At 42.0% G+C, this 12,241-nt stretch overlaps 1 protein-coding gene and 1 long non-coding RNA gene across 6 annotated transcripts in view; one reads left to right on the top strand and one right to left on the bottom strand.

Moving 5' to 3' along the window:
• The window catches only part of LOC118374311 (collagen alpha-1(XVI) chain-like), a 151,176-nt gene that overhangs the window by 99,060 nt on the left and 39,875 nt on the right, over positions 1–12,241 (bottom strand). For all 3 annotated transcript variants that reach the window (XM_052469745.1, XM_052469747.1, XM_052469746.1), the window contains exons 10-15: positions 3,149–3,184; positions 2,237–2,293; positions 1,367–1,393; positions 639–683; positions 316–354; positions 107–169 (exon numbers count right to left, since the gene is read on the bottom strand). In XM_052469745.1, coding sequence (XP_052325705.1) covers positions 107–169; positions 316–354; positions 639–683; positions 1,367–1,393; positions 2,237–2,293; positions 3,149–3,184 — 267 coding nt within the window. The remainder of the gene's footprint in view (positions 1–106; positions 170–315; positions 355–638; positions 684–1,366; positions 1,394–2,236; positions 2,294–3,148; positions 3,185–12,241) is intronic.
• On the top strand, positions 8,872–10,548 carry LOC127909260 (uncharacterized). Of its 3 annotated transcripts, XR_008070514.1 has the most exons (5): positions 8,872–9,491; positions 9,636–9,779; positions 9,822–9,965; positions 10,038–10,253; positions 10,326–10,548. It is a non-coding gene; the product is annotated as an uncharacterized LOC127909260 (long non-coding RNA). The 3 variants fall into 3 exon arrangements; XR_008070513.1 differs by having other exon boundaries at positions 10,038–10,548; XR_008070515.1 differs by lacking the exon at positions 9,636–9,779 and having other exon boundaries at positions 10,038–10,548.

Genomic DNA, 12,241 nt, shown 5'->3' with positions numbered 1-12,241 from the left:
TAATGCTTTTTGCTGCCATTTTCCAAGACAAATATTTTTTGTTGCCATTTTCTCAATGAAGGAGATGATGATGGTGATGATGTCACAGAGATAAACTGCCACTCACATCCCTTCCTGGGGTGCCAGATAGTCCCTGGAGACCAACCTCGCCCTTCTGTCCTTTATCTCCCTGAGATAAAGAGAGAGAAGGGGGTGGAGGGAGACACAAGTTAATACCAACTTCTATCAAAGTGACAGGCAACAAATCAAACAGACACATACACATCTAGAATTTCTGACAGACAGACTGGACAGCCAGTTGTTTACTAAACATACCTTGTGTCCAACAGCTTCTCCCCAGTTAGCGGGCATCAGCTGCAGAAAGAGAGAGAGAGAGAGAATGAGGACCAACATGAGACCAGGCAGATTGATGAGCAGTGGTAATGTTGACGCACATAGTAAATAACAAACACACACACACACACACACACACACACACACACACACACACACACACACACACACACACACACACACACACACACACACACACACACACACACACACACACACACACACACACACACACACACACACACACACACACACACACACATATATAAAAGTCACTCAGAATTGTATACATGGGAGATACTCACCGACTCGCCTTTCTCTCCCTTCTGTCCCATGCGTCCCTCTTTGCACTGAGAAACAGAGAGATGTCAGGACACAGCAACACCCACACACAATGTATCTAAACTCAGCAAAAAAAGAAACCATTATCTTCCAAAGATAATTCATAAAAATCCCAAAAACTTCACAGAGCGAAGAGCCTGGCTAGGGCCATTCCCCCCAGAAATGTCAGGGAATTTGCAGGTGTCTTGGTGGAAGAGTGGCAAAACATCTCACAGCAAGAACTGGCAAATATGGTGCAGTACTTGAGGAGGAGATGCGGAGGAAGAGATGCACTGCAGTACTTAATGCAGCTGGTGGCCACACCAGATACTGACTGTTGCTTTTGACTTTGACCCCCCTTTTTTCAGGGACATATTATTCCATTTCTGTTAGTCACATGTCTGTGCAACTTGTTCAGTTTATGTCTCAGTTGTTGAATCTTGTTATGTTCATACAAATATTTACACATGTTAAGTTTGCTGAAATAAAAGCAGTTGACAGTGAGAGGACGTTTCTTTTTCTGCTGAGTTTATCTTTGTAAATGGGGTACTATGGAGAGCTGCTTAGCCACCTACATGCTTGTGTGATGAGTAACTTTGCCTAAGACCTGCAGAGTTCTTTGGCTCGCCAAACTTTAGCTTTAGTTCAGAGGGCTAATACAGTCTTTAGTTCAAGGGGCTAATGCAGTCCTTCACTTGGACAAGACACTTACTGTACCAGATTCACTGCAGTCTGAACCCTAGGAGAGAAAGAGAGAGGGAGAGAGAGAGAGAAAGGGAGAGAGACGGGGGGAGAGAGAGAGAGAGGGAGAGAGAGAGAGAGGGAGAGAGAGAGAGAGGGGGAGAGAGAGAAAGAGAGAGGGGGCGAGAGAGAGAGAGGGGGGACAGAGAGAGAGAGGGGGGGGGGAGACAGAGAAAGAGACATTGTGTGAGAGAGAGAGAGAGAGAGAGGGAGAGGGAGGAAGAGAGAGGGGAGAGGGAGGGAGCGATAGCGCGACAGAAAAGAGAGAGTGAGACAGATAGACAAAGTTTGGTGTTAAGTTTGCTTAACTCAGTATGCATGGCACTAAATCAATGCAGATAAAATATTTGGAAAGTGATGCTAAAATAAAATAAAAATTATACTAATGAGACTTGACAGTGATTTAAATATTAATGAAACTCTCTGTGTTTGATGATGATGCTGCTATGATTCAATGTACTGTATGTATTTCGGAAGTGGGCTGATCAGTGAGAGTGTGTGTGTGTGTGTGTGTGTGTGTGTGTGTGTGTGTGTGTGTGTGTGTGTGTGTGTGTGTGTGTGTGTGTGTGTGTGTGTGTGTGTGTGTGTGTGTACATGTACGTTTTTGTGTGTGTGAGTGCTTGCTTGTGTCTAAGCGTGTCTTGACAACACAGGTGATGATGTCACACATTCCACTACGATTAGTTTGGGTATACACACTCCTACAGCCACATCTTCACTGCTGCTCCACGTGTGTGTGTGTCTGTGTGTGTGTGCCCGTTCAGTATTTTCATATGTATGTGTGTACGTGTGTGCATTTACATTGTGTGTGTGTGTGTGTGTGTGTGTATTATTTTCTCACCCGATCTCCCTTCTCTCCCTTCATTCTGTGCTGTCCAGTGTGTCCAACTGAGGCCAGCTGAAACAAACAAACAAACAAACCAAACATTTCTATCACACTAAACATCTGTCTGTCTTAATGTATCATCTGAGACAGAATAGGATACCATGACGACAGACATTAGAAGAGTTAGCTAAAGCATACAGGTATGGCTGAAGAGGATGTGTAACTAGAGGTGTAGTCATTCACCTGGATACTACTCCACTTTACAGTGTCTCATACTTAGCCAGAAGGAAGCTACATGCTATTTTCACTTGTTTATACCTGAACATCATTGCCTACATATTCATCCAATAAAACAGATGTCATTGTTTTAGATATATGTTCAATCCACAGGTATTTTATTTCTTGTTTCAAGTTACTTTTGTTGGTTGTTTGAGGACATTCTATTGTTGCAGTATTATTTTCCACGTGAATGACAGTTGATTGCACTTCTGAAAGGGAGTTTGATGGGGATATGTCTCATCTGTTCAGTCTGTTTCTGAAAGGGAGTTTGATGGGGATATGTCTCATCTGTTCAGTCTTTGTTTCTGAAAGGGAGTTTGATGGGGATATGTCTCATCTGTTCAGTCTTTGTTTCTGAAAGGGAGTTTGATGGGGATATGTCTCATCTGTTCAGTCTTTGTTTCTGAAAGGGAGTTTGATGGGGATATGTCTCATCTGTTCAGTCTTTGTTTCTGAAAGGGAGTTTGATGGGGATATGTCTCATCTGTTCAGTCTTTGTTTCTGAAAGGGAGTTTGATGGGGATATGTCTCATCTGTTCAGTCTTTGTTTCTGAAAGGGAGTTTGATGGGGATATGTCTCATCTGTTCAGTCTTTGTTTCATGTGAATATCAGTGCAACATGAGAGCTTTCATCCAACCAGAACTTACATTTAGGTCATCGTTGAGAAGAACACAACCAGCACACTAAAGAGAGAGACGAAGGGAGGGAGAGAGACAGACAAAGACAGAGAGAGGGAGAAAAAGAGAGAGACAGGGAGAGAGACAGGGAGAGAGAAAGGGAGAGAGAAAGGGAGAGAGGGAGGGAGAGAGAAAAAGAGAGCAAGAGAGGGAAGGAGGGAGGGAGAAAAAGAGAGCAAGAGAGGGAGGGAGGGAAAGAGAGCAAGAGAGGGAGGGAGGGAAAGAGAGCAAGAGAGGGAGGGAGGGAGGGAAAGAGAGCAAGAGAGGGAGGGATAAAATGAGAGCAAGAGAGGGAGGGAGAAAAAGAGAGCAAGAGAGGGAGGGAGAAAAAGAGAGCAAGAGAGGGAGGGAGGGAAAGAGAGCAAGAGAGGGAGGGAGAAAAAGAGAGAGACAGGGAGAGAGAAAGGGAGAGAGAAAGGGAGAGAGGGAGGGAGAGAGAAAAAGAGAGCAAGAGAGGGAAGGAGGGAGGGAGAAAAAGAGAGCAAGAGAGGGAGGGAGGGAGGGAAAGAGAGCAAGAGAGGGAGGGAGGGAAAGAGAGCAAGAGAGGGAGGGAGGGAGGGAAAGAGAGCAAGAGAGGGAGGGATAAAAAGAGAGCAAGAGAGGGAGGGAGGGAAAGAGAGCAAGAGAGGGAGGGAGAAAAAGAGAGCAAGAGAGGGAGGGAGGGAAAGAGAGCAAGAGAGGGAGGGAGAAAAAGAGAGCAAGAGAGGGAGGGAGGAAAGAGAGCAAGAGAGGGAGGGAGAAAAAGAGAGCAAGAGGGGAGGGAGGGAGGGAAAGAGAGCAAGAGAGGGAGGGAGAAAAAGAGAGCAAGAGAGGAGGGAGGGAGGGAAAGAGAGCAAGAGAGGGAGGGAGAAAAAGAGAGCAAGAGAGGGAGGGAGGGAGGGAGAAAAAGAGAGCAAGAGAAGGAAGGAGGGAGGGAGAAAAAGAGAGCAAGAGAGGGAGGGAGGGAGGGAGGGAGGGAGGGAGGGAGGGAAAGAGAGCAAGAGCAGCAAGAGAGGGAGGGAGAAAAAGAGAGCAAGAGAGGGAGGGAGAAAAGAGAGCAAGAGAGGGAGGGAGGGAGGGAGGGAGGGAGGGAGGGAGGGAGGGAGGGATAAAAAGAGAGCAAGAGAGGGAGGGAGAAAAAAAGAGAGCAAGAGAGGGAGGGAGGGAAAGAGAGGGAGGGAGGGAGGAAGTGAGAAAAAGGGAGAGAGAAAAAGGGAGAGAGAAAGAGAGGGAGGGAGAAAATGAGAGAGAGAGAGAGAGAGAGAGAGAGAGAGAGAGAGAGAGAGAGAGAGAGAGAGAGAGAGAGAGAGAGAGAGAGAGAGAGAGAGCAAGAGAGAGATAGAAAAATGGACATCACATTAGTTCATGGTGAGATGCCCTGTAATGTTAACATCACATTCGTTCATGTTGAGACACCCTGTAATGTTAACATCACATTAGTTCATGGTGAGACACCCTGTAATGTTAACATCACATTAGTTCATGTTGAGATACCCTGTAATGTTAACATCACATTAGTTCATGGTGAGATACCCTGTAATGTTAACATCACATTCGTTCATGTTGAGACACCCTGTAATGTTAACATCACATTAGTTCATGGTGAGACACCCTGTAATGTTAACATCACATTAGTTCATGTTGAGATGCCCTGTAATGTTAACATCACATTAGTTCATGTTGAGACACCCTGGTGTTAACATCACATTAGTTCATGGTGAGATACCCTGTAATGTTAACATCACATTAGTTCATGTTGAGACACCCTGTAATGTTAACATCACATTAGTTCATGGTGAGACACCCTGTAATGTTAACATCACATTAGTTCATGGTGAGATACCCTGTAATGTTAACATCACATTAGTTCATGTTGAGATACCCTGTAATGTTAACATCACATTAGTTCATGGTGAGATGCCCTGTAATGTTAACATCACATTCGTTCATGTTGAGACACCCTGTAATGTTAACATCACATTAGTTCATGGTGAGACACCCTGTAATGTTAACATCACATTAGTTCATGTTGAGATACCCTGTAATGTTAACATCACATTAGTTCATGTTGAGACACCCTGTAATGTTAACATCACATTAGTTCATGTTGAGATACCCTGTAATGTTAACATCACATTAGTTCATGTTGAGATACCCTGTAATGTTAACATCACATTAGTTCATGTTGAGACACCCTGTAATGTTAACATCACATTAGTTCATGTTGAGATACCCTGTAATGTTAACATCACATTAGTTCATGTTGAGATACCCTGTAATGTTAACATCACATTAGTTCATGGTGAGATACCCTGTAATGTTAACATCACATTAGTTCATGTTGAGACACCCTGTAATGTTAACATCACATTAGTTCATGGTGAGATACCCTGTAATGTTAACATCACATTAGTTCATGGTGAGATGCCCTGTAATGTTAACATCACATTAGTTCATGGTGAGATACCCTGTAATGTTAACATCACATTAGTTCATGTTGAGATACCCTGTAATGTTAACATCACATTAGTTCATGGTGAGATACCCTGTAATGTTAACATCACATTCGTTCATGTTGAGACACCCTGTAATGTTAACATCACATTAGTTCATGGTGAGACACCCTGTAATGTTAACATCACATTAGTTCATGTTGAGATACCCTGTAATGTTAACATCACATTCGTTCATGTTGAGACACCCTGTAATGTTAACATCACATTAGTTCATGTTGAGATACCCTGTAATGTTAACATCACATTAGTTCATGTTGAGATACCCTGTAATGTTAACATCACATTAGTTCATGTTGAGACACCCTGTAATGTTAACATCACATTAGTTCATGTTGAGATACCCTGTAATGTTAACATCACATTAGTTCATGTTGAGATACCCTGTAATGTTAACATCACATTAGTTCATGTTGAGATACCCTGTAATGTTAACATCACATTAGTTCATGTTGAGACACCCTGTAATGTTAACATCACATTAGTTCATGTTGAGATACCCTGTAATGTTAACATCACATTAGTTCATGGTGAGATACCCTGTAATGTTAACATCACATTAGTTCATGTTGAGATACCCTGTAATGTTAACATCACATTAGTTCATGGTGAGACACCCTGTAATGTTAACATCACATTAGTTCATGTTGAGATACCCTGTAATGTTAACATCACATTAGTTCATGTTGAGACACCCTGTAATGTTAACATCACATTAGTTCATGTTGAGATACCCTGTAATGTTAACATCACATTAGTTCATGGTGAGATACCCTGTAATGTTAACATCACATTAGTTCATGTTGAGATACCCTGTAATGTTAACATCACATTAGTTCATGGTGAGACACCTTGTAATGCAGGAGATCAAGGCCTTTATATAGATGAGGAAAGTGTCTGAATTAAAAGAGTCCAAATTGATTTTGCAATGTACTGTGTCGATAACGCCAAGTGACTTTAAAAACGTCTGTGTCAGGTTGTGTCTCGTTAGATGAAGTTGCTTTTGATAGCATGTTGTGATGAGCGCAGAGGAGGAATAGGCCAAAAACAGCAGAGGCCAAATCCAAGGCAAAAGTCAAACATCAAAGTGAGAGCCAGCTTCCAAACTCAGGTACAGTAGTTACAAAACATACACTGAGTATACCAAACATTAAGAACACCTTCCTAATACTGAGTTGCACACAGAGGAGGCTGGTGGGAGGAGCTATCGGAGGTCGGTTCATTATATTGGCTGGAATGGAATAAATTAAACGGTATCAAACACATCAAACATATGGGAACCGCTTCATTCCGTTCGATGAATTCCATTCTAGACATTACAATGAGGCCTATCCACTTCTCAGCCAGGCCCATCCACTGAGGAGCCAGGCCCAGCCAATCAGTTTTTTTTTTCAGCCCAGTTTTTCCATGCAAAAAGGCTTTATTGCAGACATAAATACTCCTTATTTTAGCTCATGAAACACCTTACGTGTTGCATTTATATTTTTGTTCAGTGTAGTATATGGCTCCTCTATAGCAGGGGTGGGCAACTCCAGTCCTCCAGGGTCTGGTTGGCATCACACTTTGTCTCCATCCCTAGCAAGCACAGCTGATTAATCAAATTAAATTCTAAACTGAAGATCATGATTAGGTGATTATTGGAGTCAGGTGTGTTAGCTGGGTCTGGGGAAAAACTGTGACACCAATCAGGCCCCCGAGGACTGGAATTGCCCATCCTGCTCTATTGGGTAGAGTAGTGTTGATTATGAGACAAGAGACATGCCGTGTGTCTGTTCGAATCCTGTCAGGAAGACAATAGACAGTTTGGACCAATCAGCGCCAAGACTACCATTTGGGATTAGTGGCCCAACTACAGTAGCAGGGCTGGTAGTAATCTGAATCTAGTTGATGATTTCTGCAGTGCAATGATTAGGGTGCAGTTTCTCCAGTGACCAGAGAGTGGCGCTGTTACATCAGCTAAACATTCTCTGCAGACATGGGTTTGGGGAGGGGGTCTCCAACACACGCACACACACACAAATACGTCCCTCTCGAGAGACAGCGATCAATAGATACAGTAAAATCACCAAGGCACCAGAGAGTGCAGGCCAGCTGTAGCTCTTCACGGGGAAGACATTCACAGACACACGACAGTTTGGTGTGTCTTACAAATTGCTGACCAAAGTTATTTCTAATGGAAGCATGGCAATTAATACAACATCTACCACCCAGTGTGTCAGCCCAGCCCGCTCGCCTCACACCAGGCAGTTAACATATCTTGATGTTGTGTGACACCAGGCAGTTAAAATATATTGATGTTGTGTGACTGGGAGATAAGGTAAAGAGGAGAGAGAAGGTTTTTGTTCTGTGTGTCTGGTACTATATCAGGATCCCCATTAGCTGCAGCAGATACTCTTCCTGGGATCCTCAACTGCAACTCCATCAATGGTTGGTACGTGATACCTAGTCACCGTTTCCTAATACCTCTCTACATCAACCTGTTGGGACACGTTTGGTTGTTCCCCATTCATGATTTGGGAGTCCCAATTCAATGTATAAAGTGTGGTATGTAGTGTTTCCCCTATATTCATTCAGCAGTGGCGCATCGCATGCCCCTTAACCCCCCCAGGAAGACCTTTTCTGCTACCCCCCCTGCTAACTCTGCCACCACTTCTGTAAAAAAGAACTAGGGGAAACACTGGGTATGCACTAAACTAAATATTATGAGTATTCACCAGATATGTCACCCATTGAGCATGTTTGGGATGCTCTGGACCGATGTGTACTAACTAGAGGTCGACCGATTAAATGGAATGGCCGATTAATTAGGGCCGATTTCAAGTTTTCATAACAATTTTTTTTTACACTTTTATTTAACTAGGCAAGTCAGTTAAGAACACATTCTTATTTTCAATGACAGCCTAGGAACGAGGCAGAGCGACAGATTTTTACCTTGTCGGCTTGGGGGATCCAATCTTGCACCTTACAGTTAACTAGTCCAACGCTCTAACCACCTGTCTCACGAGGTGCCTGCCTGTTACGCAAATGCAGTAAGCCAAGGTAAGTTGCAAACTAGCATTAATCTTATCTTATAAAAAAACAATAAATCAACGACTGTCTTTGCTCCAACGTATACCTAACCATAAACATCAATGCCTTTCTTAAAATCAATACACAGAAGTATATATTTTTAAACCTGCATATTTAGCTAAAAGAAATCCAGGTTAGCAGGCAATATTAACCAGGTGTAATTGTGTCACCTCTTGCGTTCATTGCACGCAGAGTCAGGGTATATGCAACAGTTTGGGCTGCCTGGCTCTTTGCGAACTAATTTGCCAGAATTTTACGTAATTATGACATAACATTGAAGATTGTGCAATGGATGCCACCCGTTAGATAAAATACAGAGCGGAATAAACGTTTTGTTTTCGAGGTGATAGTTTCTAGATTTGACCTAAGGCTTGTATTTCTGTGTGTTTATTATAGTTAAGTCTATGATTTGATATTTGATAGAGCAGTCTGACTGAGGGGTGGTAGGCAGCAGCAGGCTCGTAATAGTCAAAGTTATATGGTTTAGAGAGAAATAGCCGACGCGTTATAATTCCTGTAATAACTTACGGCTGAACTTGAAAGGGGTTCCTTCATTATTTTACCGTTCATGTCTTCAATAGAGGATGTCTTGATCTACTTCAGATAAGGTCTGTGTTTCGTGCTTAAACCGCCTCTGTTCATGTCTTCCATAGAGAATGTCTTGATCTACTTCAAATAAGGTCTGTGTTTCGTGCTTAAACCGCCTCTGTTCATGTCTTCCATAGAGAATGTCTTGATCTACTTCAGATAAGGTCTGTGTTTCGTGCTTAAACCGCCTCTGTTCATGTCTTCAATAGAGAATGTCTTGATCTACTTCAGATAAGGTCTGTGTTTCGTGCTTAAACCGCCTCTGTTCATGTCTTCAATAGAGAATGTCTTGATCTACTTCAGATAAGGTCTGTGTTTCGTGCTTAAACCGCCTCTGTTCATGTCTTCCATAGAGAATGTCTTGATCTACTTCAGATAAGGTCTGTGTTTCGTGCTTAAACCGCCTCTGTTCATGTCTTCCATAGAGAATGTCTTGATCTACTTCAGATAAGGTCTGTGTTTAGTAGAGAATGTCTTGATCTACTTCAGATAAGGTCTGTGTTTCGTGCTTAAACCGCCTCTGTTCATGTCTTCCATAGAGAATGTCTTGATCTACTTCAGATAAGGTCTGTGTTTCGTGCTTAAACCGCCTCTGTTCATGTCTTCCATAGAGAATGTCTTGATCTACTTCAAATAAGGTCTGTGTTTCGTGCTTAAACCGCCTCTGTTCATGTCTTCAATAGAGAATGTCTTGATCTACTTCAAATAAGGTCTGTGTTTCGTGCTTAAACCGCCTCTGTTCATGTCTTCCATAGAGAATGTCTTGATCTACTTCAAATAAGGTCTGTGTTTCGTGCTTAAACCGCCTCTGTTCATGTCTTCCATAGAGAATGTCTTGATCTACTTCAAATAAGGTCTGTGTTTCGTGCTTAAACCGCCTCTGTTCATGTCTTCCATAGAGAATGTCTTGATCTACTTCAAATAAGGTCTGTGTTTCGTGCTTAAACCGCCTCTGTTCATGTCTTCCATAGAGGATGTCTTGATCTACTTCAAATAAGGTCTGTGTTTCGTGCTTAAACCGCCTCTGTTCATGTCTTCCATAGAGAATGTCTTGATCTACTTCAAATAAGGTCTGTGTTTCGTGCTTAAACCGCCTCTGTTCATGTCTTCCATAGAGAATGTCTTGATCTACTTCAGATAAGGTCTGTGTTTCGTGCTTAAACCGCCTCTGTTCATGTCTTCAATAGAGAATGTCTTGATCTACTTCAGATAAGGTCTGTGTTTCGTGCTTAAACCGCCTCTGTTCATGTCTTCCATAGAGGATGTCTTGATCTACTTCAAATAAGGTCTGTGTTTCGTGCTTAAACCGCCTCTGTTCATGTCTTCCATAGAGGATGTCTTGATCTACTTCAAATAAGGTCTGTGTTTCGTGCTTAAACCGCCTCTGTTCATGTCTTCCATAGAGGATGTCTTGATCTACTTCAAATAAGGTCTGTGTTTCGTGCTTAAACCGCCTCTGTTCATGTCTTCCATAGAGAATGTCTTGATCTACTTCAAATAAGGTCTGTGTTTCGTGCTTAAACCGCCTCTGTTCATGTCTTCCATAGAGGATGTCTTGATCTACTTCAAATAAGGTCTGTGTTTCGTGCTTAAACCGCCTCTGCGTTTTGATACCTGTGTAAATCTCACTAGGATAAGGTAACGTTTGTCAAAATATTGTCAGAAATCCACTCAACAATTTAAAAAAAATCTTTGCTTATATTTAGCCAATATTGATCAGAGTTACCTTGTCCTATGGATATCTACACAGTTATAAAATTGGCAAGGTAGTGTAAGCCTACATGAAACACAGACCTTATTTTAAGTTAATCTAAAAATATCCTATGGAATAAATGAATGAAGGAACCGCTTTTCAGATTTTGCTAGAAGGTGTCACGGGAATTATGACTCGCACTTTGGTAGTCAATTCTTACCATGTCCATTATTAAAATAGGATTTCCTGCATATAGAAATTACAGTTTTTGTTTTCAACAGTCATCACAGGCAACTTAAACTCAATTTTTATTCAAACAGTTGAGAGTATTTGTCTCCTAAGCAGACTCTTCAGTATCATTGTCACTTCAGAGCTGTGTGTGTGTTTTACAGATGGCAGAGAAAAGCAGAGCACCAGTGTGGGACTATTACATGGAATTGGCACGAGGGAAAGCAAGGTGTCTTATTTGCGATAAAGATGTAAGCATGGGGTCAGCAACGGCTAAATCAAAACATACCACCAACCTGTGGAATCACCTTAAGAACACCCATCCAAAAACCCATATGTATTATATTAAGTTAAATAAAAGTGTTCATTGTTCATTCAGTATTGTTGCAATTGTCATTATTACAAAAAGGTGTGTATGTGTATATATATATATATATACACACATTTTAAAAATCGGCCAATTAATCGGTATCGGTATCGGTGTTGAAAAATCATAATCGGTTGACCTCTAGTACTAACGGCGTGTTCCAGTTTCAGCCAATATCCATCAACTTCGCACAGCCATTGAAGAGGAGTGGGACAACATTCCACAGGCCACAATCAACAGCCTGATCAACTCTATGTGATGGAGGTGTGTCATGCTGCATGAGGCAATTGGTGGTCACACCAGATACTGACTGGTTTTCTGATCCACGCCCCTACCTTTTAATTTTAAGGTTTCCGTGACCAACAGATGCATATCTGTAAGTCGCTCTGGATAAGAGCGTCTGCTAAATGACTTAAATGTAAATGTAAATGTATTCCCAGTCATATGAAATCCATAGATTAGGGCCTAATGAATGTATTTAAATTGACTGATATCCTTATATGAACTGTAACTCTGTAAAATCATTGAAATTGTTGCATGTTGCATTTATAGTTTTGTTCAGCATATTAACATGACATGCACAAACACACAACCACCCAGGCATCCTCAAATACATGTTCACACAC

Source organism: Oncorhynchus keta, chromosome 19 (genome assembly GCF_023373465.1).
Source record: "Oncorhynchus keta strain PuntledgeMale-10-30-2019 chromosome 19, Oket_V2, whole genome shotgun sequence".
Taxonomy (NCBI): domain Eukaryota; kingdom Metazoa; phylum Chordata; class Actinopteri; order Salmoniformes; family Salmonidae; genus Oncorhynchus; species Oncorhynchus keta.
The sequence above is the reverse complement of the archived record's forward strand: the minus strand, read 5'-3'. Positions and strand labels throughout refer to the sequence as shown.